The 26,709-nt window shown below is 43.7% G+C and overlaps 1 protein-coding gene across 3 annotated transcripts; it reads left to right on the top strand.

Annotated features, from left to right (window-relative positions):
* The first annotated feature begins 1,984 nt into the window (after positions 1 to 1,984).
* Positions 1,985 to 26,682, top strand: LOC121613665 (vinculin-like). Of its 3 annotated transcripts, none has more exons than XM_041947218.1 (22): positions 1,985 to 2,355; positions 8,602 to 8,672; positions 9,789 to 9,939; positions 10,805 to 10,913; positions 12,565 to 12,687; positions 13,476 to 13,636; positions 15,431 to 15,521; positions 15,626 to 15,773; positions 15,875 to 16,028; positions 16,327 to 16,502; positions 17,533 to 17,723; positions 18,572 to 18,771; positions 19,092 to 19,220; positions 19,390 to 19,539; positions 19,651 to 19,759; positions 19,891 to 20,193; positions 20,299 to 20,423; positions 21,331 to 21,516; positions 22,763 to 22,939; positions 23,958 to 24,161; positions 24,248 to 24,352; positions 24,728 to 26,682. In XM_041947218.1, the coding sequence occupies exons 1-22, from the start codon at positions 2,188 to 2,190 to the stop codon at positions 24,872 to 24,874; spliced, it is 3,378 nt and encodes a 1,125-aa protein (XP_041803152.1). In that variant the 5' UTR covers positions 1,985 to 2,187; the 3' UTR covers positions 24,875 to 26,682. The 3 variants fall into 3 exon arrangements, with proteins under 3 accessions (XP_041803152.1, XP_041803150.1, XP_041803151.1); XM_041947216.1 differs by lacking the exon at positions 22,763 to 22,939 and adding an exon at positions 16,587 to 16,685; XM_041947217.1 differs by lacking the exon at positions 22,763 to 22,939.
* Positions 26,683 to 26,709: the final 27 nt, after the last annotated feature.

The following is a 26,709-nucleotide window of genomic DNA, read 5'->3' as shown; positions in this document are numbered from 1 at the left end:
CATCTGGGGACCATGAACGCCTGGTGTTAAGGTATTTCAGTCCGGACCAAAGAGGTTTTGGTGGTGATGGTGCTGCTATCCCTACTGTGGCCCAAAATCCTTCAAGCAATTCATGTATTTTGTCAGAATCATTGCTGTTCAACTGTATTGCCACAAAGAAGGCAAAAAATATTGAGCACTGACTGTGGGTGTACAAACACCAGCTGTGTGCACACAGTCCCAGAATCAGCTTCTTGTGCTGAAGGCAAAGCACTATTCTATGCTTTTGCTTGTATGCAGTTTTAGAAAAAAAATATTTATTGCAGGGCTCAGAAAGAAGCTGTACTTTATAACCAACATACAAATGAAAGCAGTTCTACTAAACATGGTTCTGCTGCAGATCGTCACATCTTCTCAGACAGCTTGTGATTCCCGGGAAAGTCTCAGTGTGGAGTGTTTACATGTTCAGTTGTCCAGTGACTCACACCTCTAACACCCCATACCTCCAACCCCCACACCCGTTCCAAATAAAGAAACACGCCACTGTTCCCCACTGCTCCAATCATGACAATCAGTCAGTGCAAATCCGACAGATCCGAGACAAACGGTGGTTTCATCATCTGAGCACGCTTCATTGCACCGAGTACCCCCCATCCAACTGGTCATCACGCCATTATTGAAAGCACACTTCAAAAACTCCCCAAGCGACTTGCTGCAATACTTTCTGTCAAAGTCTGTTTGGACAAGTCCACATAAACAGATAGCTCACAGCAGCGCCACTGGAGCCAATCACGGTTCGTCCTATCCCCCCTCAATTATTCACAGAGGCCGGTTTACTTTATTGCTCCACTACTCTGTCTCAATCCATATATGGATTTGAGATGCTGCGAGTAAGAATCTTACTCCTCTTTAAGGACAATTCCTCAGGAAGAGGAGAGGAGAAGAGAGCAGTAACAGGGTTTATTCCAGCCAGGTGGGCCAGAGTGTCCGGTCTCTCTGGTTTGGATCGCAGCCGCTAGTCAACACCCACATAAGAGTGACACACACATACAGGGGGGTCTTGGCTGCAGCCTCCTTGGTCAACACCAGGTCTCAGGGGTATAAATAATGCTGTTTTTGCTGCTGGGGTCTCGGGTTTCTCCAACGCAGATTCAGATTTGAGGAGAAGGGGCAACCCTACCAGGAACCACACACACAAACACATTCCCACACTATGGAATGAAGCAGATTCTTTCACTTTCATGCATTCATTATTACAGGAAAGGAAATGCAAGCACAACCTGTCAGGTGGGTGTTAAACCAGTGGGGCAGCTGTTCATCGAGGATCGTCTGTGTCAAAGGGAAGAAGTTGTAGAAGAAGTTGTCTCCTGGAGAGACTCCTTCTCTCAGCTGCAGGCAGCAGCAAGCTGAATCCTTGGTCTTTATTTAGACCTGGACATTTAGGCCTGGAGACATGAACTCCTGACCCACCTTTTAATGAACATAGATCATGTGTCAGCTGCAGGTTTGACGCTTTATAAAAAAACAAAAAAACAACAATACAGCAAAGCCATGTTTCTTCAACATCACAGGCAGGGGTGCAGCTCCTCATCCAATCTACAGATGTAAAGTTGACTTTTATCAGGCTGCAGCTTCCAACACAATTATGTTTACGTGTGTAGGGTTACCCTTCCTCTGCACGCACATCTTCTCTCATATTTTATGACAATCTCTTCCCATTAAGTTACCCCAACACTCTCCTTTTTGGGACCACTGGCATGCATGACGTAATTTGGGAAGCGCTCTCACTTGCAGTGTGCGTGTGTGTATGTGTGTGTGCGTGTGTGTGTGTGTGTGTGTGTAGACGTGGGGGGGAAGCGTCAGTGCGCACCAACAGCAACCCGCTTGGCAGCTGTATTCCTTCGCTGTGATTGGGCGGAGGGCGGTGATTCCTTCTGTCACGATTTGGGTCGCTCCCACCGGAGGACACCGACCGTCGGAGTCCAGCCTTTACCGAGGTGCTCAGAGGAGACGGTGCACACCGGGAGGAGAGCCGTATGAGGGTTTCGACCCAGGGGCTGGACTGACAACTCGGGATTTGTCCTCCTGCCTGTGTCGGTGAGGAGAGGAGAGGAGAGGGAAGGAAAGGAGAGGAGAGAGGGGGGATCTTCAGCGCTGGAGCGACCAGCCACCTTTCTTCTATCGGGGCTGCGGTAAAAGTCGTTCACGATGCCGGTGTTTCACACCAAGACCATCGAGAGTATCCTGGAGCCGGTGGCCCAGCAGATCTCCCACCTGGTCATCATGCACGAGGAGGGGGAGGTGGACGGTAAAGCCATCCCAGATCTGACGGTGCCGGTGGCCGCGGTGCAGGCGGCAGTCAGCAACCTTGTGCGGGTGAGTCCCGAGTTCCAATCAGGGCGTCAATTCACTGAAACCCCAGCGGCAAAGTGCCTGCATCCGGTGACATTTACCATCCAAACTTCCAAACCGACAATTCTGGAGACAAACTGGTGCAATGACAGCGAAGCTTCGATCCAATCAGTGTCATAAATTATTAGAATAGCAAGTCATTGCAAGACTGTTTCACTGCGGCTGTGTGGCTTCCAGGTAGATTTATGGCAACCCCATCATGATCTTTGCTCGCCATTAAAACGATATAAAACTGCCATACACCCAGCTGACGCTCGTGCGTGCTTCACGAGCTCCTGCAGTGGCTTTTTTATGCGCCTCGGCGCGCGTCTGTGCGCACACAGCACAGCAACACAGCAGCATGACAAACTTTGCCCCCATTGATGATCAGATGGCCGCTGAGCCTAATGAAGTTTGTGAGGCGGAAGAAACGAGTGCTGATTGAACTAACAGCATGCGTGTTTCTCTCTCTCTCTCTCTCTCTCTCTCTCTCTCTCTCTCTCTCTCTCACACACACACACACACACACACACACTATGTGATCAGCTAAGGGGGAAATGTCACTTGTGCCAGAGGGAGAGTTGCACTGTAGCTTTCTGTGCTCTCAGCTTCATTAAACTGAGGTGGATTATCGCTGTATTTGCAGTTTGTAGAACAATGAGTTTAAGAAACTTCACAGTAGTAACTTCCACAGAGAATAGATACTCTCTCTGGTCATTTATCAGCCTCCCACCTCTAGCCTTCATCTAGCAGCCTACACTTTCCTCCTTGTTCTCTCTTTTCCCAGGTGACCCCTCCGCTTACCCAGTCCCATTTCACCTCCTCTGTCTCGTTTCGTCTCTGCCATCTTGACTCTATGTGGTCATTTTTTATTGGAGCAGAGCTTCAGTCAGATACTCGTGTCTCCTCTGTATGCACTGACTGAAAAAATCAATACGGGCCACATCATTAATGCTGCTCCGGGGTCATCGTTATTGATGCAGGGCCGGTCGGCGTTTCACTCACTGGTCAGAAATCAGCAGCAGACAGAAGGCAACTCACTTGCTTACACTTTAATTATTGAGCCTGATAGAGAGAAAAGAATCTGTTTCCATGTTAATTTGAGTAAGAACGTATCTATAAGTGTGGGAGGTCACACTTGGTGGAGCAGACATGGTCACAATGCCAGAAAAACTGTTAGTGCAGGTTGTGTGGCAGACTGCAGAGTGTGTGTTTTCTCAGATTAAAACAGGCTCGATGGACGTCTTTGTTGAGCACAGTGGTAGCTTTATTTCAGCTCACACATTGAAGTCATTTTTTATAATATTTTTGCTTTTGCACATTGCTGCATCACCTTAGTCCTGGTCTTCTGGCCATGGCTCCTCTGCAAAAACAATATCCTTGTTTTCACTGGGGCTGCCTATTTAAAGTAAAATTTGAACTTGTTATTTTAATATGACACTGGGATGCTCAGTAGGGATCATGATTTCTTCCCTGCAAGGTACTAAACTGCTGGCTACGCCCGTATGTATCAAGTGATGGCTAAATGTATTTAGATGACAAATTCATTTGGATATGCAATTATTCAAGAGGTCATTAATATTTTGCACAGTGAGTGTCCACCTTCACTTCTACACATCACTGACTGGAGTATATTCTGGAGAAATTTCAAATCAAGCCTGTTAACTTCAAATTACGCCTTGCTACATTATGAACTGTTACTCTGCAAAACATTTGAGTATGGGCAGCAGTTATTAGGCAGGGATGTGAAAGGGGCAGTTCACCCAAACACTCAAACTTAGTTTCTCTCTTACTCAGAGTGTGATCTATGTGTTCAGACAGATCTGGAGTGATATGCTGTGTGATATGTTTATTGTGTGGATTGTTCCATTAGAATAACTTACAGTGAATAATATTTTGTTTTTTTATTCCTCTTGTCATCATGTCAAAGTTCTGAATAGCTCGAGGCCACTGGTTCCCTGTACAAGGACACGCAAGATCATTTTGATAAATATCTCATTAACTGATAATGAAAAGGGCCGCTCAGTTGTGTGTTAGTGAAAATCCCCCTTTGTGCGATACCATCCTGCTGCTGAGTCCTTGATGTCCCATTGCTACCGGGCACACCTCTTCATCTCTCTGTTTCTCTGCTTGTCCTCGTTGATCCGTTCAGCTGATCCATCCAGACAGTGAGCAGAAGGAGGCTAATAGCAGCCTCAGGCATGTTGCTGGGTCTCAGATGATGGAGATGCGAGGCTACAGGGAGACATAAACACTGAGGACACAGTGACAGTGGAAGCTGTCGGACAGAGGAAACATTGTTAGGATGGAGAGACTCTAGTATAAGGCAGATGAATGAAAAATGATCACAATAGAAGAAAAGTAGGAAGCAACAAAAGGTTAAAAAATTTTCTAACATTTACAGCTGCGTTTTTTATGATGTAAGATTTGAGGCTTATTGTACTGTCAGACACAGCTAAATGCTTATATATGCAGCTGAAGAACAAGAGATGAGTAGTTGCATTGTTCAGTGATAGATGAGTGAGAGTAAAGAAGTGAGTGACAAGAAGGTGTTGAGAGAGAGCACAAAAGGTGCTCGAGACCACAGCTGTGGTTGGTTGCTGGGTAGATAAACTTAACTGGATGTAAAGTACACCTGAAGCTCAAATGCACAAACTTCTGAGCACACACGCTTTATTTTAGAAAGCTGATTCATTCAGTGTGAGCTAAGGTATAACACAGTATACAGCAACATGCCACCATCACCACAAGAGTCCCACTGCACACTGATACAATTACACTGTTAACCCCGTCCAGGGTGGGCTGGCTGTGGGGGGTACTTAAAATCTAGGTCACTGAGACACACACAAGATGGTGTCAGTCTCAATCTGTCAGAAGTTGCGCGTGGGTTGACGCTGATTCGACTAAAGATCTGAAAGATGCTGCTGCTGTATTTGGTTGAAAGTGTGAGCTTGCTGAAGTTGTGCTGATGACAGAGCTGCCTCAGTGGTGTTTGTGAAGTATCTGCTCATGAAGGAGTCAGCACAGATCCTGGGTATTTCGGGGGGGGGGAATAAATAGATTTACCGTTGAGTGAAGTAACCACACACTGACAGAACAGAGCAGAGGGAGACGGAGGGGAGGGATGCAAGGAGGACTGCCGACTAAAACTGTTGAACGGCGCAATGCAGAACGAGGAAAGAAGACGAGGGATGGAGAGTCAGACGCCGGCACCCTGTGAGGGAGGGAAAGTGTCTCTGGCGTCTTCAGACCAGACTCTGCCAAGCCTCATAGTCCACCCTCCTACCTCCATCCCCCCATACACCCTAAACACACACACACACACCAACTGTTCTCAGCCTGCTCCACCATGTAAATATGAGCCATCTCTTCTTGTTCACTGGCAGAAGCAGAATGAGTTTCCGGCTGTGTGTCCACACATCCCCTCTGCTTCTCAGTCTGCCTCAGATCTACTCCTGGCTTGTATTATATAGCAGAATTGTATCTTTTTTCTTCACTATTTCACTTTTTTTTTGACAAATTGGTTCAATTTTCAATCAAGTAATTCACTGTTGAATGTCTTTAGCTGCACTAACCGATATTTTTGTTTGAATGACTCTCACTCTCAGCTCAGCTTTATCATCCCAATCAGATCATTGTGTTGGTTTTTACAACCCTCAGCTTTAATATTTTTATTCACTGTCACAGCTCTCAGCAGCTTTGTGTTCAGCAGCAGGCAGACATTTTTAACAAGTAGCTGAAAAGTGAGTTTTACTTATTATGCTGTATTTAGTCTAATAAACAATAAAAATGTATGAATTTGTATTATTTTCAGTATGCACATGAATGGAGCTCCTGCAAAATAAATTCTATATAAAAGGATTTGCACTAATATTAGTCAGGCAGCAGGTGAAAACATTTGAGGAGTCATTCTCCATTAGTTTCAATGGGTTTCAGTGCATTTTCTGGTCTGTTTGCTTCTATTAAACCTCAGCTATTGCTTTTTGAAATAACTGCTGACTCGAATACATTTACGAATCTCTCTCTCTCTCACACACACACACACACACACACAATGAAGAGAAACCTGCATGCACCAACTAGAGCACTGAGGAACTGTATTTACAAATTAAGGCTTTACATTAGCTCTTGTAATGTTGTAATGTCTAGCTTGTCTGTTTTATTAGTTGAACTAAGTAGTTTTGGGGGTGATCTTCTTCCTTGATCTGACAGCAAGCAGTAGTTACATGTAATATGAAATCCAAAGCAATGAGCCCCGGCCAGTTGTATCGTGTCAGCTTTGACTGACAGCTGTCTGTTTTCCTGCTGTACACCTTTCAGGCTGTACGACCACAAACATACACACACACATCACGCTATCGGTGTGTCCAACAAACCACTTTACAGCACATTAATTATGTGTTGAATAATTGATGCTAAGTGTTGCTGCTTACAGGAAACTCACAGAGCTCTTTGATCAGTCACCTGATGTGACTCGGCGAGTTCGTCCGGAGTTTTTTGTCAGGGTGCACTCTCCTCGTGGAACTGCATTCCTCACATGTTAGAGTTGGAAATCTCCCAGTTTTGTTTAAACAAGGAACTTCACCAGACACCTTTTAGATGCAGCAGTGTCTAGAGATCTAGCAGTGTTTGTGAACATTCATCATGTTTTATAGTGACTAATTATCATGTTCAGTATCATACAGATCATGAAATACATCTTATTCATGTGTAAACGGTTCATTCTCTCAGTATTATCATTTAGTGGTCAATGTCAGATTTGTCAAAGGTTTACTAATGTTTAGCTCGAGTTCATGCTCATAAACTTGAGCTTGACTGGTCCCTTCAAAGGGTTATTTATTAGTTACACTAAGATGAAACACTGATGAGTCCAGATTTCTTGTTTCTGTGGTTCCTAAAGTACAGCTACTGACAATGACATTAATAAATGATGTATTACCAGCACAAAGTAGAGCAGCATTACAACGACTGAAACTGGTTTTCTATATTTTAGTTCCTACCAGCCACAGTGAACGAGCAGAATAGGAGAAGCCTACAGTGCCTATTGATCAGAAAAATCTGGGAATAAATCACATGCGATGAGGCGACTGGTTGGATCTCAGTGTTGTTTTGCACTATGTGACGGCTGCCTCCTGAGACTCTGGAGCCAGAAAGTCTATTAACCGACTTCCATCCACGCAGCAGCAAGAGACTGATGTCATCATCTCGCTGTAATTGCATCTCCAGTGTGTGTGGGTGCATGTTTGTGTGTTCTGCGTGTGCAAGTCAGTGGTTCAGAGATGTGGGTTTTCAGCCAACTACATCACTTTCCTAAACACCTGCATAAGAAGAAGTGACTAATGTCACCCTGCTGTGTATCTGTGTGTGCAGATGTGAAACCCACTGTGGCTTTCTGTCTGTTTGCAAGTGATTTATACAATTTTCTATGAAATTCAAATCAGGGTAAATGATCTTCAGGAGAGATGAAACAGTCCCATGTCTCTTATGAAACTTCTCATCTTGTATAAAGAAAGAATTGTTGAATGCAGTAGCATGCACAGCAGGCCAGCATGCTTATTTTAGTGTACAATGAAATGTTTGACTGCAAAGTAGATACTCTAATGTCTTACATTGTTTGCATATCTGTGGAGAGAGAAATGTCATCGATGTCCTAAAGGTATTGAAATAAATGTGGGGTTGTGAAAAGGTTTGCAGCTTGAATCACGTTCGGAGAGATTGTGGGGCACAGACGGAGGAAAAGAAATCAAACAGCTCTAATAGAAAAATCAATACTCACAATCATGACTGTAAAGTTCAGTTTCTTCAATGAAAAGAAAACATGCATTTACCATCACCGGCTCCTGGATATCATTTTTGCCTGGTTTAATTTGGAAAGCTGTTCCACTCCTTGCAATACTTCCTGCATCCTTGACACTGTAGTGATGACGACATGAAATCAGCTCTGCACACCTGCAGGTCATGGCCACATATGGCTGCATTGTCTGAAGAGTCAGACCATATTGGAGTATTTTCTCTGACCTGACCTCATGTAGAAAAACAGATGGCCAGCCGGAGCCCAGGCTGCTTCCCTCAAAGCTTGAAAGATATGACATGCACGCATGGTTGAAATAGGTGTGAATTGATACACACCCGTTCACCCTTTAGACTATTAATAGTGCTTGCTTGAATACAATTTGCTGTCGTGCTGCAGCTAATGATAATAAAACAATGGTCCACCTGTGTGTGTTGCAGGTGGGGAAGGAGACAGTTCAAACCACTGAGGACCAGGTGATGAAGAGAGACATGCCTCCTGCGTTCATTAAGTAAGTCTGACTCTGCCTGCTTCCCTGTATGCCTCCCTCTGCCCATCTCTCACCCACAGTCACTCCCAGAAATACCAAGAGACAAAATTGATTCGGTTTATCTCAGCGGACAGAGAACTTGTTAAAAAGAGGATTCCAGTGGATTTAATGTTAGGAAACGTGGCTGCGTTCCCAGCTGCAACAAAGAGCCACTTCTGAGGCCGAGCCCGGGTGACCGTCCGGCTCCAGCATCCAGACCTCTGAGAGGCTGTTTGTTGTTTGCCAGCTCGCATCTGAAGAGCTGACATGAACTCTGGGTGCCGGCTGAGAGCCGCTACTCAGCAATCCCGGGACTTAGACATCAGGCTGTGTTTGCCTGCCTGCGTCTGTTGCGTTTGTGCGTACTTTCATGCTTTTACTGTGCATTTGATATCATCCGTTTACAGTTTGTTCTCTCCTTTATTTCATTTTCTGTCATCTCTTGTTTTTCAATTTTCCAATTAGTTTTTTGGTTTTGAGAGAAGGGACCAGACCTTAAGCAAATCCACACACACACTGCTCTCTCAGGCCCACTCGCACATGCACGGAGCATTACACCATAAATCTCACTCACAGGGCTTAGAAGGGGGCGTGTGGGAATGTGAACCAGCCTAAATATAGATGAACCAGCAGCCATCGATACCCTGACCAATGGGGGTCAGAAAGAAGAGGGACTTGGCTTTATTAAATGCTCTTAAAATCCATCACCTTCTTCAGGATAACTAATCATTCATCTCTGAGGAATGCACAATAAACTTTGACCATTCTCACATTTTTATGAGAAATTAGCAGGTTTTGCTGTAAAGATTGTGTTATTTCAAACACAACAAACTCTGAATCCCAGGTCCCCAAATGCAGCACTAACCAGAAAAGTCTCTTTAAATTTGGTGCACCAGCACACCTCCCTATGTGTGCACCTTGTAACACCTTGTAACCATCTGTTGTTACCAGGAGAGCAGCTTCTTTAAACAAGTGGCAGGTGGTAGACATGAGATCTGATCTGATTTGATTTACAAGGTGGTAAATTCCTGTTATTGGTAAGTCTATGTGCTGGGTTTAATCCTGACTGCTCGTCTTAAGCCTGCTGTGTTTTTTCAGGGTGGAGAACTCGAGCTCTAAACTCGTCCAGGCGGCTCAGATGCTAAAGGCGGATCCATACTCTGTTCCTGCACGAGATTACCTGATCGATGGATCCAGAGGGATACTGTCCGGAACGTCGGACCTACTCCTTACCTTTGATGAGGCCGAGGTGTGTGTGTGTTTGTGTTTGACTCCTTATACCCGTGTGTGTGTCCTGAGAATCACTCTTACTTCAGAGGTGTGGTATCTTTCAGGGAAATAAAGCTTTATATAGCTGTACAGAGGAAGGAGGAACTCAGCTTAGAGCGAGTCTGTAATGGAGTCTCGAATGCAGCTAGATCTAATCACTGAGATCAAATGACTTCCCTCTGCCATAACTCAGTGCGTCAGATGTGTGTTTGTGTGTGTGGCTTGATCTATGTCTATCTGTGTGTGTATGTGAGAGAGAGAGAGTATATGGTATGTACCAGCCTGCATTGGTGTGTGTGTATGTGTGTGTGTTTGTGTATGTGTGTGGGTGCATATGTATTACTCATGCTGTGGGGACATAAATCTGTTTTCACAGTCACATTGTGGGGACTCACCTTCCTTATGGGGACAAAATGTAATCACCATATTGTAAATCATTCAATTTTAGACTTGGGTTAAGGTTAGGATTAGTCTTAGTGCTGGATCAATAGTGATTATGTGTGTTGAATGTTTGACAGCAACACCATAAGTGGAGTCACACTGGGCACGTGATAACACTCACCACTTCTCATCACTAGCCTCATTTTTGAAAGAGCTACTTCTCAGAGTCACAAGATGCACATCACAAGACTGTATGCGGACACACACACACACACACACACATACTCACAAAGATGCCACACAAACAAGAGGGTAACTTCAGCAATGTCTAAAAATAGCTCATGCATACACTGAGTTTTGTTCTCATAACAAAGAAGTTTTTGTCTAATCACCATTATCAGCCTTGTTTTACACCTGCATGCATGCTCTCATCTGCTTGTGATGATGTCTGTGTTGTGTCCCAGGTGCGTAAGATAATTCGAGTGTGTAAAGGTATCCTAGAGTATCTGACAGTTGCTGAGGTGGTGGAGACCATGGAGGACCTCATCACTTACACCAAGAACCTGGGACCAGGTCAGCAGGAGCTTTCTGTTTTTTTGCTACAATGCTACAGCTGTAAAGCAGCTGCTCAGTCAGGACGAGTCCATGTGGTTTTTAAAATGCTACTTTAGGAGTGAAGTTTCATGCAGTTTGACTAAAACTGAAAATCTGAGTCCTATTCAGGAGAGCACCCATCCAAAATCTATTTGAGCATATTACATTGTAGGCATTTTGATCAAGAAAAGAACGTTTAAAGGTTATATTTTTGGCCTTTATGCCTTTATTTTGATAGCTGATTGCGTGGTAATGTGGAGAGAGAGGGAGCACAAAGGTCCTCAGCCAGAATCAAACCAGTGATGTTCTAAGAGACTTCTACATTACACATAAACTAGAATTGTTTCATGTTTCATTGGAAGTATCTTAGTAAACAGGTGTGTTTTACCGCTACCATTCGAAATGAGCAATAACTGGGCTCAAAATATAACAGAAATCCTATTTAGTTTTCAGCCAAGTATCAAAATCACCAAGTCTGCACTGAAACATGTCTATTTCAAGGAAGCACAAGAGGTCTGCAGCAGCAGTGTTTCAGCAGGGGCGCTGGCTTCCAGTTCAGAGGTGAACGATCGGTCAAAAAATCATACAGGAGGAAAAATTGGAAAACTCTTGGAAAACTTGAATACTGATAAACTGCTGAAGTTATTTTCAACCACAGATACCAAACTTTGCCTTGTTCCGACTTCTAAATTGTGAGAATTTGCTGCTTTTCTGTAGTTAATGTGATGCCTTTAGGTTTTAGAGTGTTGTTTGGACAAAACAAGCAATTTGAAGGTGTCGCCGACTTGTGAAGAACATTTTTTACAATTTATAGACCAATTAATGATCAATGAATCACGCAAATAATGAGCAGATTAACTGATAATGACAATCAGAGTTACGTGCAGCCCTATTTACACTGGCACTTAAATTAACTTGGGTTAAGCATAATATTTTTTTACATCAACAACAAACGCATCAATGAATGATGCATATGACCAAATGAGTCTTTATTAAAATCCTTATATGTTCAGTCCAGATAATTACTGTTGTCTTAATAATTCAGGCAAAAAAGTTTAACACAAATGCGTCATACAATTTGGCACTGGTGGTGAGGTTTTATTAGTGGCACCACTCAAACATGAACCGTGCAATCAACCTTTGTTTCAGACTATTCTCGGAGTCAAAACACCCATCTTTCATGTTGAAAAAGTAAATTAACTGACCGCTTCTCTGACACTAAGGTGCTGTGATTAAAGACGAGAGTCTTTTCACTGGCGGGAGAGCGGCACCGTAAATAGGCTATTTATCATCAGAGGTAAAAGGTCAATTGTGTTGTCAGTGCACGGTGGCATAATGAGCTGGAGGAAATCTGATGCCAAGCTTTTCGCACACTTGACTGATGCTTTCATTGTGCCAGATCAGTCATTCATGAAACAATGATCTGTTGGGATGTGTTGGGACTACTCAGTTTGTGAATACGCCAGAGGATGCTGTCGGCCTCTGCCTGAGCGCATTTAAACCTGTGGTGCTAACGCAAACACAAAGTTACTGCCATTTGTTGCATTCTGCCTGCTGGTTGGTTTGATATTGATAGCCTCGAACTTTCACAGCATCATAAATTCTCCCCATATTTGTTTTGTTTCCTCAGGGATGACCAAAATGTCAAAGATGATTGAGGAGAGGCAGCAGGAGTTGACGCACCAAGAACACAGACAGATGCTAGTCAACTCCATGAACACTGTCAAAGAGCTGCTGCCTGTGCTTATATCCGGTATGTATGCACAACTGAGTGTGTGTGTGTGTGTGTGTGTGTTTGTGTGTGTGTGTGTGGGCAAACGACATTGCAGGTCACTGAGCATCCAACAGTTGTTATGGCAACGCTGATAATTACAGTCATTAGTTGCTGGGGATGTCAGACTGACTGCACACACACACATCGCCCACTAGCTGCTCTACTAGCATCTCTCATACTGTACACTGCACCAGCAAAGAAGAGAAACTCTGTCACACCTTTGCAAGATGTGCATTCACACATGCACGTTAAATGTGAATTTAATATGATTGTAATAAAATGTTTGGTTCACTCACAGCTGGTGTCAGTGAAAGAGCTCTGACAAACCCAGTGTACGCTACATGCCCAGCACCAGCTTGGTGGTGAACATAGTGGAGCATTTAGCGGCTACAGAGCCAGATACTTCCCTCAGGAGCTGGTGGAGACCAAAACAGACCTGAAAGGACAGGGAATATTGGACTTAGACTTAAACAGCTGCTAATGTTACTTCATATCTGCTGATGTCTAAAGCAACTGTCTGCCATCAACAAGGGTGATAATCTGCTGCTTCTGCTGCCCCCATGTGGACAAAATAATAGCTAATACAGCTTTAAAGCCCCTAGACTGTCAGTGTTTAAGGCAATTTTTATTATTTTTAGCAGAATATGTCTTTTGGAATTTTACCACAGCTGCAAATAGTTGCTTTAATGAACAGTTTTATATCTCTTGTGATGAATCTATGCTCCTATATAACCTGTAATCATCAGTACTCACCTTTCTGTCCTCAGCTGTTAAGATTTTTGTTGCAACCAAAAGCAGTCGGGCTGTCGGCGTCGAGGAGGCCGAGAGGAACAGAAGGTTTACCTTTGAAAAGATTAGTGCCGAAATCAACGAGATCATACGAGTGTTACAGCTCACCACGTGGGACGAGGACGCCTGGGCCAATAAGGTATGAGCTGTGCTGCACGTTCGAACTCTCACTTTTCTTCATTTTATAGCCTAAACCCCCCAAAACAACTGAACACCTCAGATATGCACTTTTGCTTTGGAGTGCCTGTTTGCACACACATAGCCACACACTCTATCCACACATCCCTCTGTGCTGCAGAGAGCATCTCCAAAAAATTCACTTCTTCACTTTTCTTTTTGCTCGGTAGTATAACTCCTGGTTTTTTCTTTTTCTTTTCTTTCTTTACCTTCCTCCTCCATTCTTTTCCTCCTTGTAGAAGGTAAGCCTGTTTCTCTCCCCCTCTGCAGTTTCCAGCATGCAAGCGTGTATGTGTGTGTGTCTGTGTGTGTGTGAGAGAGAGAGGGAGAGAGAGCGAGAGAGAGAGAGAGAAGGAAATATGTCCTCATGCTTACATACGTATCCGTCATGCTGATATTAAACAGTAAGTGTGTCTTGTGTTTTAGTCCACTGACTGTTAGCTGACGTGATGATGTTCAGTGCACACACTTCATCACTATATTGTTATATGTGCATCCGTTTGTCTCCAGATGTCCGTTTGAGTCAAATGGCTTGAAACAGATGACAGTTATTTAAGTTTTTAAGCTAAATAACGTTTTTTCTTTTCCACCTTCAGTCATGTTTTTTTTCCTTTTTTGTGTTGCTAATGTTTACTGTGTGATAGAGCTCTCAGTAGCACAGTAAGATGCTGTTTTTTGGCAAGATGTACTCCCTTGGAAATATTTTGTGCACATCAATTAGAGAATGTGCCGTGAGTTCATTTACTGGTAAAGTTAAGATCTGTTTCACCAGTCTAACCTGTAACCCTGCATGTTTCTTTGCACACAGCTACCTCAGACAATGATCTGTCTGTTTGTGTTTTTGTGTGTGTGTGTTTGCTGTGGACATACCGCATACTCTGTGCATAAGTTGTGATAAGCACTTACTGTCAGTGTGTGGGGGAACCGCTGGCACACACTGACTGTCCTCCTCCTCGGTCATGAATTATAGAAATAAGCTGGTTGGTGTCCAGACGCATCCATAATAGATGGGAGTGTATTGAGCGGTTCCACTTAAGCGGTTCATCCTCCTCTGAGCTGGAAAAAAGGCTTTTTGTTTTTTCTCCACCTGACACAGTGAAAGAGTTTGTGAGGTCATTACTCTCCCTTAAATGTCTCATTTCCCCTTTATCACCAGTAAGTCTTATTTTCAACAACATATCAGTTAATTAGTTGGAACTTGAAACTGTTACCACACCAGTACTGATATTAATGTTGAATCAGTCCCATCTACTCTGTCCTGCTGCTATAAATATTGACTTACACAGCAAAAGTGTATTAATCCGCAGCTGAAAGTAGTCCCCAACAAAAGTTATATTTATTCGAGTTTGAGCCACGTTTGCTAAAAACTACTGTACCCAGCTGTTTTAGAAAATTAAACATTTTTTTAAAGAACCTACAGTCTCTGTTTGTGACTCGCTTTTAAAGAAATATCTTCAGTGGGAACAAATGGGCTTAGTGCCACATGCAGTTTTGAGACAGACTAATGCCTCATTTTTATTGTACTTTTATTGGCTTTGTTGACGCTAAGAAAAATAACTTCACCTTCTTCCTTTAATGTGGGCTCAAAGCTACTCAGAGTTTATTTTGGCATATTATTGTGAGAGTAGTAATGATTAAAAACTACTAAAGTTGTTCCTGTCAGCTCTTCATTTACAGCATGCCAAAATGTAAAGCGGTGCCTTGTTATTTAATACCTCCTGCTGTTACACAATGTTGCATTTTCTCTTTACCTCAGGATATGGAGGCTTTGAAGAGATCTCTGGCTTTGATTGAGTCAAAGATGGCACAAGCTAAAAGCTGGCTCAAAGACCCCCATGGACAACCAGGTAACTGTGTTTTTTATGCTTCCTGCAGAGCCACTCAGTCAGGTTTTTTAGATATCCACAGTGTTATTCCACAGTGTGTTCTTGGGGTGTGTCGTTGTGCCCAGGAGACCCCGGCGAGGTCGCCCTGCGTGTCATACTGGATGAAGCTGGTAAGGTGGGAGAGCTGTGTGCTGGGAGGGAGAGGAAAGATATACTGGCGACCGCTAAGGCTCTGGGACAAATGACCGACCAGATCGCAGACCTGCGAGCCAGGTAGTGTGTGTTTGTCTGAGAGAATGTGATTCTTTACTTCCCTTTTATGTGATGTGTTTTGTCATCGTGTGTCAGCTGTGTGTGTTTTTCTTCCATGGCAGAGGCCAGGGCCCGACCCCGGGGTGTGTGCAGCGTGCAGGCCAGTGCTCACAGGGCTTAGACTTGTTATTTGGCAAAGTGGACAGTGCTGCTCGCAGGTTGGAGGCTCTAATCAATGCCAAACAGGCCATTGCCAGAAGGCTGGATGCTGCACAGGTCAGATAAAACAACAACAGCACAGTAATCCATGTTAACCCTCTCCCCAGTGAATGATACTTCCTCTCTGCAGTATATTTATCCTATTTCTTTTCTTTTTCCTATTTGATTTCCAAGCAAGTGGTTTGAAATGTTCACTGAAGAATTTCTAGCTAATGTGGTTTAGAGCAACAGCTAACTCCTAATGTACTGTTCAATGTTTAGTGGCCTTTTCCCATCGTTGATGCTCTCTGGTGTTGCTGCACAGATTTATGTTGCTTATCTCATCAGGCTAAGCCATATATGTGCATTTTTTTAGGCCTGGCTGGCTGATCCTAATGGCGGTCCTGAAGGGGAGGAGAACATCAGAGCGCTGCTAGCAGAGGCCAAGCGCATCGCAGATTTATGTGAAGACCCCAAAGAGAGGGATGACATCCTGCGCTCCATCAGTGAGATCGCAGGCCTCACCGCCAGACTTGTGGAGCTACGCAAACAGTACGCTTTCCTTCTTGTGACACATGCATGACAAGTGACGCTCTGTGAATACATTATGTAATTCTTAGACCCTCTTTTTTGTAGGCTCAAACTGCAACCTCATGCAGCCAATAGCTGGCATATATTACCTGCCTGGAAAATATGTTGTTGCCTGTCAACCCTGGGCATCAGTCCTACAATAAGGTTTCTGTTTGAATATGGTGTGATGGGGTCGTGGTGTTTATGTGGAGGGTCGGTAAGAGTTTGCAGATCCAAACTCAGTAGGTCTTAAAGGAAAATACCACTCAATTGAAGGCTCATGCCACTGGATTTCATATTTGAAATAAACTTCAGACACAGCCTGATGTCCAGTTTGTTGGGTTTAGCGCAGTTCATTTACAAGATGGTACTGTAGTTCATTGAATCACAGCAGGATGAGTCACGGTTAGCAATATATTTTCTGCACTCCACTTCCACCACATGTATTGACCATAAAAGGAGATGAGATATAAACATGACAAAGTAAACCAAATGACCCAGATCCATACAAAATGCTTTTAGTATGTGGCTATTTCACTGTATGACAGTATAAGGACTGATTGTACAAGGCCACACAAGAAATGCTACATATAGAAAGAATTCAATATTTCAAAGTAATAAAGTGTGTAAAAATATTTTCCTGTTTTGGACTTGGATCTGTCAATAGTAATGAAAATTATTCTATATTTCCTTAAAGAATTATTTTCCTGTACCACGACTTGGACTCTCATGTCTGTGAAACACACACATGCTCCCAGTACAAAGCAGTGATGGAACTTTTTATCTTTATTTCTGGCAACACAAGACAAAATGAATGTTGAAAAAACAGATGAAAAAGTAGCATCAGCCTCCAACAGCGGTATTTCCCTTTACATTGGTGTCTAACAGGGGCTCGACTTTAAACATTTGTTTGACTTGAATTCTGTACTTCTTAGCTAATTTCCACACTGCGTGGCTTTTACGCCTTTTTGTTTCCTCCCTTGGATCCTCTCTCTATCTGTTACTGTCTCAGGGGTAAAGGTGACAGCCCTGAGGCCCGTGCGTTGGCGAAGCAGATTGGGGCGGCGCTGCTGACCTTGCAGTCCAAAACCAACCGGGCCGTGGCCAACATGAGACCAGCCAAACCCGCCGTCACCTTGGAGGGCAAGATGGAGCAGGCCCTCCGCTGGGTGAACAACCCCGGAGTTGACGACAGAGGAATAGGTGAGCGTGGGTTGGTTGATGGCTCCAGGGAGGGATGATGCAGAAGTTTGGTTCAAAAATAAACGCTCTGACCTTCCATGACTTTTGTCAGCCTGTGTGGGTGATGGAGAGCGTGTGAAAGTGGTTATGACAACACTTGAGACTCGAGCTGGCAGTTACAGGATGCTGAAAGATGAGAGGCGTTGAAGTGGTCCATGAGGAGACAGCAAAGTGTCTCGTTTTCAACATTCAGTGTTCATATTTGACACTTCCGAATGTGGTAAAGAAATGACTGTGCTGGTGACTGGTGGCATTTCCTTCAATGCCCACAATGAAGTACCTCATGAATGAATCACTGAATGAATGACTTACTTGACTCACTTAGTCATCCAGGGAGCACTTTATTGTTTTTAATGCTTTGTTTGATGCCGATTGCTGTTCCTGTTTTGTCAATTTTATTGTTTCCTATTTCCTTGCACGCTTCCCTTTGGTAGCAGAGTGTGAGATACTACAGTGGAACACAGGTACCTGCCTACCACATGCTGTCTTAGAAGATATTACCAAACTCTATAAATATCAATCTGACAGTGACTTCCTAGAAACTTCGTAAACTCAGCGTGTACCACAGAATGCAGCATGCTCTTCTGTAATTTACAAGAAAGGATATATGAACCACAGTCATTTGTCACCTCTTGCATTCTTCGTACTTGCTAGACAGTTTGGAGATGATCTATGTCTAAATAAGGACATGTAATAATTACAGCTCCTAATTTACACATGGAGCAGTCTGGGGTTTTATTGAAGACCAAGGAGATACTGGGTATCCTGATGCGGTGTGAGAATGGCTTCTGCCCTGTGTCTCTCCACAGGTCAGGCAGCAATCAGAGGAATGGTTGGAGAAGGGAGGAGGCTGGCAGGAGGCCTGTTAGGCCCGTATCGACAGGATATGATCGGACGCTGCGACAGGACGGAGGCTCTAATGACATCTTTGGCAGACATGGCTGGCAGGGGCGAGGCTGAGGCTCCTCATGCACGAGCTACAGCTGCACAACTACAGGACAGCCTCAAGGTAGCCCGGCAGGCTCACAAACACTCACATTAATTTATAAATTAATCAAGGTTTAAACTCTGCTGTGCAGCCAAACATTGTTCAAACCCACTGAGGTTATTTTGAATTATGGTGAAGATCACAAAGTGTCCACATAATCCAAATATGTCAGGCTAAAAAATGAGACATCTAGAATATTTCCATTTGACTGACTGGAGAATCAATAAAAAACATGGAGTCTTGGGGTTTGTGTATATGATGCATGTATGTTCATTTTTATTGAAAGTATTGGTGCACAGCACCACCTAGTGGATTGATACAGCTCTCTCTACCTCCAACAGGACCTGAGGCAGCACATGCAGGAGGTGATGACCCAGGAAGTATCTGATGTTTTCAGTGACACCACCACCCCTATCAAACTGCTGGCTGTGGCTGCAACTGCTCCCCCTGATGCCCCCAACAGGGAGGAGGTCAGTAATGTACAAAAATGTGCGCTAGTTACAAATATGCTTACAGCAACTAGTCCTCTAATCCTTATTTCTACTGATTCTGCACCATCCAGATGAGCGTGTGTAAAGAACCTAATAAAGATGCTTCATGTCTCTAGTCTGACTATACCAACATTAACGTTTGGAGCAGGTTTTTGAAGAGCGTGCAGGGAACTTTGAGGCCCACGCAGGTCGGCTGGGGGCGACCGCGGAGAAGGCCGCTGCCGTGGGAACAGCCAATAAGAGCACTGTAGAGGGCATACATGCTGCTGTGAAACATGCCAGGGAGCTCACACCACAGGTGCTAATGTTTGTTTTGCTGTACCTGATTTGCATGATTGTATACATGGATCAAACATGGCTTGGTCAAAGTCTGTCATACAGTCTGTGTGACATGTTTGTTAATGTTCAGGTGACCTCTGCTGCTCGGATCTTGTTGAAGAATCCTGGAAATAAAGCAGCATACGAGCACTTTGACACCATGAAGAACCAGTGGATTGACAATGTGGAGAGACTTACTGGTGAAGATTTTCTCAACACTTGTTGTGTTGTTATTGAAAATAATTGCAGTGCAACTACATCAAACTACATTAACATCCTGCAGGTGAGATTCAGAGGTTAATCTGTTTGTGTGTGTGTGTGCGTCTCTTAGGTCTGGTGGACGAGGCCATCGACACCAAATCTCTGTTAGATGCTTCTGAGGAGGCAATAAAGAAAGACATCGACAAGTGCCGAGTTGCCATGGCGAACGTTCAGCCCCAAATGCTTGTTGCCGGGGCAACAAGCATAGCAAGACGAGCTAATCGGGTCCTGTTGGTGGCTAAGAGGGAAGTGGAGAACTCTGAAGATCCGCGGTTCAGAGACACAGTGAAGCATGCATCAGACATCCTCTCACACACCATTTCGCCCATGGTGATGGATGCTAAGGCAGTGGCCGGGAACATACAGGATAAAGGTGCACAAATACACTGTGCAAACACATGTTCAAGATAGTGTATGACACAGAATAACACACGTTTATTCACTTCATTATCTCTGTCCTTCACCCTCTCCTCCACAGCTCTGCAGAAGGCCTATTTGGACTCATGTCTGAGGATCCTGGCTGCAGTCGGAAAAGTTAGAGAGGCCTTCCAACCTCAGGAGCCCGACTTCCCTCCTCCACCACCTGACCTGGACCAGCTCCATGTAAGTACAGTCAAACACACATATTTCCTATTATCCACACCAAAAAATGAATGCTTTAATACAGATGGGGAAAGTGAAAAAGAGGGCAGTCCTCAGGATTGATTGTAAATATGAAGCTGGGTGTTACCAAGTGCAAACACACTCATTTAAATTTCTGTGGAAGATTACATAAAAGGTAAATGTGAACAAACACCTCAAGCCACAGACCTGTGTTACCAAGTTTAAAGGCCCTGAAAACACATTTCCAGAATTTGAATTTTTCTATGAGTAATTTGGTTTTACATGAACACACAATTCTCTGCCAAATTCAAATCAGTTTCACATGATTAAATTCTGTATTTGCGTTTTTCACTGAGCTTTTGTCACTCAACTGAGTGGGCGAGGCTCAGTTGAAAATGGGTGATATCCCATACTTCTGTGCACCAATCAGGATATAGCAACATTAGATCAAAATATCATGACACTTGTTGGGATTTATATCCACTGTCAATCAAATCTGATCGAACGACACCCGCACAGTCGTGATTAAGCAGATTAGCTGAGTTTTTGAGTGTTAAACTAGTCCTGAATATTTAATGTTATAGAGAGATTATTTATTTAAAACCAGTTAACCAATGGGGTTAATTATAAGTAATTACTATATATTGTATGTTTGAAAATAATTACCTTTACTATTACTACTACTTATTATATATTCATATGTATAAATATTGTATATATTGGCAGTAATAAATTGGAGGTCATCCCAAAACCAAAATAGTATCACAGGTTTTTTTTAACATGCCCTGAAAATCGTATCCTTGTCAACTTGATCTTATCTGATTATCTGCTCGTCAAATCCCCCTTTGTTCCTGAACTACATCTCTATATGTAACATTCACTATGTATCTCTGTTTGTTTTCTCCAGGTTAGTGATGAGCAGGCACCACCGAAGCCCCCTTTGCCAGAGGGCGAGGTGCCCCCGCCTCGGCCTCCTCCTCCTGAGGAGAAAGATGAGGAGTTCCCAGAGCAGAAGGTTGGAGAGGTGCTCAGCGAGCCCATGATGGTGGCTGCCAGGCAGCTGCATGATGAGGCGCGCAAGTGGTCCAGCAGGGTTAGTTCACACAAACACAGAGAAAGGAACAGTTTATACACGTATCCACTGCATCAAATGTGTATAATCTGAAAATCAGTAGCATACATACAGTTCTGGGTAAAATAAGACAGCTGATATATCTATTTCATGTCAGTAGACCTGACTGAAGGGATCACCAAATGTTACTTTTTCTCTCTGTGTACTACAACACACTCACCTGACGATGAAGCACCTTCTCATATTATGTGAATTCTGTTCAAATCAAGTTTTTTTCCTGAAACTGCCTTGATGGTGAAATGTGGAGATCACTGGCTCGATTCCAATTTTAGAGGGAAACTGGAAACTGTCATCTGCTCGAGGTGTTTGCATGTAAGGTTGTTAACGGCTTACACGTGCACACTTACATGCACAAAGTAAATGTAAGAAATAGAGTCATCTGTGGAGAGACAATCCAGCCCCCCGTCTATAATGGAAGCAGAAAGCACTATATTTGCGTTTGAGTTTGTTTTCTTTGCACTCTCGTCCCTGTTGGGGTTTATGTTCTGTATGTGTTTTTGTGTGGAGGAACTGTGTATGGGACCAGTTATTCTGTGTAAATAATAATTGATTATCCAGCCCTCTCAGTCTCTTTGTGCAGCTGATAACCATTCTTCTCTCTGTAGCTCTCCTGACAGTTTTTCCACACCCGTTTAATGATGTATGCATCAGAGGTGTCTTTGGAAACCAGGCATGAAATATGTGTTGTAAACAGTCTAAGGTCACACTCAGTTTCCCAGTGCACTGCTTGACATAAACCTAAATACACTGGAACCAATGGTTTTGATTATACTTAGACCTCATTTGATTGTGCAAATGCTTTACAAACTATCAGCCACTGCCAGAGTCAGAGTAAGGCCCATCATCCACCTGCTACCTGCCCAAACCAGCTCCTCTGTCCTCTTTTTTTTCCCATCTTTGCTTGCTCGTGCAGTTTCACCTCCCCTCTCCCTGCTCCATCCCAGTGCTTGTATTCGCTCCTCCTCCTTCCTGTAAATCTCCTGTCCTCTGTTCTTCCATCCAGTGCCTCTCATACTGTACTAAATGCCTCCTTTTCCCATGCTTCCTTCCTTCCTGCCATCCCTGGCTTTCCCCCTTCTTCTCCTCATTCCTCCCTTTTCCTCCTCCCACCCTCTTTGCCTCCCTTCCTCCCTTTCCCTCCCATCCCGATTGATCCCTCTCCTCCAACCGCCACCAACAACCCCGCCCCCGCCCCTGCCCCACCCAGCCTGAGGATGAGGAGGCAGTAGAGGAGAGGGAGGTAGATGATGAAGATGAGTTTACTGATGGTGAGGATGACTATGAGCCAGAGCTGCTGATGATGCCCTCCAACCAGCCTGTCAATCAACCCATTCTGGCAGCTGCCCAGTCGCTCCACCAGGAGGCGCGCAAGTGGTCCAGCAAGGTCTGCGCACATACATTGACATGAGCGCACACACAACCAGACGTGGGTCAGATATTGAAGTCCCAGTGTTTGACCCCCTACACACACACACATCCATGCATGCAAACAGATAAAGCACCACACAAGGAAAGCCCCACAGGACAAAGAAACACCCTTTGGAGTACTAGCTGAGAATCACTGTGGCTGCACAAACGATGAGCTCTGCATCTGCCACTACCATGGAAACCTCCAACCAGCTGCGGCTGCCGTTTCTTACTGCTACATGGTTGACACAGCGTCATGTTGATGCCATGCTAAGTTGTACTAAAGGTCGAGGATTGTCGGAATGGCAAGTTTGTATGTTGCACCACATGGATAAACTGGTACTGGCTTCACACGTCCCTCCCTTATGTTCACGATTAGGTAAAGTGGTTTAAAGGAGGAGCCAGGCGCTCTGTCGCGCTGTTATCGCTGTTGTCAATCACTCGTTGTCTGGCCAACCTGTGAAGCCAAGGATGACAGTTTCCCAAAGACTTCTGGGTGATGTAGTTTTGACGTTAGACTGCCTGCTTGCCTGGTATGATCTGACCTGCTTCTGCTTCTTAGTGTCAGGGTGTGCACTTACAGCTCCAACACTGTGAACATCACCTCACAGGTACTAACCCCAGGCTGGCAGTGATGTGAGGGAGACAACACTGTCAACACTGTTTCCCTCCAAAACTGCGAGTAAATATCAGAATTATCTTCTTCCATGAGGGTTGAAGAACATGTGCTAACTACACTGACGCTGCATGCAGCTTTCTGCTTTTAAATGTAGTGCCTGCATTGCTTTTTAAACAAAGCACTAGCATTCTTTTAGAGTTTGATAACACTGTTTTCACGATCAACCATTCTGATTATTATCAGCATCATCAGAAAAAATGGGTGGAAACATGACTCAGTATGTTTCCATTGCATTTTCATCTATTATCCAAAGCCATGCTCCTCCCCAGCATCCATCTCACTGCCTTCTCCTCCGCCCTCTCCTCCCTCTTCACAGGGTAACGACATCATTGCAGCAGCCAAGCGGATGGCTCTGCTAATGGCTGAAATGTCTCGGCTGGTGCGTGGCGGGAGCGGGAACAAGCGAGCACTGATTCAGTGTGCAAAGGACATCGCCAAGGCCTCGGACGAGGTGACGAGGCTGGCTAAAGAGGTGGCCAAGCAGTGCACCGACAGACGCATCAGAACTAATCTGCTGCAGGCGAGGACAAACTCATGAAGGCACAAACACACATGCTGAAAAATCCTCGATGTGATATAATTTACACATTTTTCTCCTTCTAAAAGGTGTGTGAACGAATCCCTACCATCAGTACTCAGCTGAAGATCCTCTCCACTGTCAAAGCCACCATGCTGGGACGAACAAACATCAGTGAAGAGGAGTCGGAGCAGGTAAACTCACAGAACTCCATATTGGATCAGTGCACCCTTAATAACCTGCAGTGGTGGAAAGTAATTAAGTACATTTACTCAAGTAAACTTTTGATGTTCTTGTACTGTACTTGTAATTTTAGAGGGAAATAAAGTATTTAATAGGTGTTGTAACTCTTACTTTTCTAATTACCTTATGTTTGTTTGTGAGCTCTTACACAAAATTAGTGTTTGGTTGCAGCCCCTTATCAAGCATCAGATGTCTCTGAGGTGTTAGCAGTTCAACTGAAGAGGAGCAATACATACATACTTCTTCCATAACTTGTCTTTATTTTGTTCCATCTCTGTTGCTATTTGATCCCTAACTGCTTCTTTTCCAAATGTTCCCCTGACCAGGCTACAGAGATGTTGGTCCATAATGCTCAGAATCTGATGCAGTCAGTGAAGGAGACTGTGAGGGAGGCAGAAGCAGCCTCCATCAAGATTCGCACAGATGCAGGATTCACCCTTCGCTGGGTCCGCAAGACCCCCTGGTACCAATAAACAAACCCGGTCGCTGCATCTAGTCGCACTGTTAACTTGGCACAGACGCCACACAGCTTGAGTAAAAGCAGCAGTGTGCATACTCACGAGTAAACATGTGCACTTCAAAGAGGAAACTGCAGGTGATTTTGGTCCATCCTCCACTGTAGTTTGGGTGTGTCTACCAGGAACCATTAGATAAGCAGGTTTCATTTATTGGAGTGAGTTCAGCTTTGCTCTCCAGTTCCCCTTTATCTGTATGTGTGGCATCACGCAGGCTAAGCGGAGACAGTTTTTAATATATATTTTGGTATGTTGTGTTACAAGAGTTTATCCAAATCCCAGGTATATATTTTTTGCATGAAAATTTTTTCTATTTTCTGAAGGCAAATGATGACAATAAGATACTTATCTCCTAGAGGACGTTTACTTTGAGTTCAGTTTTTCCAGTGAGAGGTTCTTATTGTCTATTGTATATACAGTAATTATTTGTTTTATGGACAACACTCAGCTATGAGCTTTATACACTGCGTTTGACACTGAAGCGTGGAGTGTTGCGTGGGTTGATGAGCTCTCTTCTTCATGTTTACTTTTAGTAATAACGCTGTTCTTAACTGAAGGTCTATGAATTCAAAGGTGATAACATCATCGCTGCTGTCCGGTGATGTTTATACTTGAAGAACTAAAAGGTCTTCTGGATTTAAAGTGTTACGACTTAAAGGCAAATGACACAGTTTCTAAAGTGATTGTATAATTTGAAAAAAATGTATGGTTGTCAAGTTTTTTTTGTTAATTGCAGGAGGGCTGATACTTAATAGATTAAAAGAGGTTTAAGAGGTTTAAGTTTAAGAGGTTGGACTGATGCACTATGAGCAACAGTAAAGTCAAGATTAGTTGAGATGTTTGTAATATGTTTTTAATTCTTTGGTTGAACTTTATTTAACTTTCACAGTGAACAATGCCAAAGGATTTGTTTGACATTACTGTAAACTTCATGAAGTTTTCTTAACACTTAAAATCAAAGTTATTATGAACACGACAGATCATTTTCTGTGGATGTGACTCTGAGGTGCTTTTTGATGTCTACTTTTTTATTTTCAAAAAAAAGAGAAAATGTTTCTTCTGCTTTGCATTTTTTTACTACTTGTAGTGCTTTGATTCTTTTTAACAGCTGAACTGTCAAAATTGTTCTAGAGCAGTGATTTTAGACAGCCACTCAACATCCTGTTTCCAGTAGTCCTACTCTGCTCTTACAGATCATTTTAACACAGATTTTCTAGACGACCCCGGTGGTTTGAGAACAAATATGTGATATTAGGCATTGAAACCAGTCTATCGTCTAGTTTTTTTTAGGTTTAAATCAAAAAACTGTATAAAAGGAGTGTTTTTGTCTGGAATAATTACACAGCAGTTTATGGACGCATTCATCATTAAGATCGGTACCTCAATGTTACAAGCAATCAGGTCAGCTCATTCCCTAAACAGTGTTCATCAGGTTTTACTCCATATTTTTTTTTACAGCGGTTGAGCAAATTTAACAGTTAAATGGAGAATTTGTATGTGTATGTATGTGTGGAGCCTCTTCCCTTGAACAGTATTAGTGAGCTGTCTCCATGAAGGTTAGGGACAGAGCTAAACAGCACACAGAGCGTAAACTGCATCTTCATCTTTATTTGGGCCTACTGAGCATGTAGCAGCCACTGAGCCCCCACTGAGAGCGACAGGGTGTACTTCTGTGTGTACTTGATGTGTTCATTCACACCCTGAATGTATTCTGATAGCTTCTAGCCCTGCCAACACATCTGCTGTGCCTTGGAAGAATAAAAGACTATAATGATGACTGGAGTCAGCCTCTT

This window comes from Chelmon rostratus, chromosome 11 (genome assembly GCF_017976325.1).
Source record: "Chelmon rostratus isolate fCheRos1 chromosome 11, fCheRos1.pri, whole genome shotgun sequence".
In the NCBI taxonomy this organism is placed as follows: domain Eukaryota; kingdom Metazoa; phylum Chordata; class Actinopteri; order Chaetodontiformes; family Chaetodontidae; genus Chelmon; species Chelmon rostratus.
Note: the sequence above shows the minus strand (reverse complement) of the source record. Positions and strands in the feature narration are given on the sequence as shown.

Coding starts and splice junctions, on each gene's coding strand:
- LOC121613665 (XM_041947218.1), top strand. CDS start 2,188: ATGCCGGTGTTTCACACCAAGACCATCGAGAGTATCCTGGAGCCGGTG. Junction 12,688..13,475: donor GCTGCCTGTGCTTATATCCG/GTATGTATGCAC, acceptor TTCTGTCCTCAG/CTGTTAAGATTTTTGTTGCA. Junction 19,760..19,890: donor CAATGTGGAGAGACTTACTG/GTGAAGATTTTC, acceptor TGCGTCTCTTAG/GTCTGGTGGACGAGGCCATC.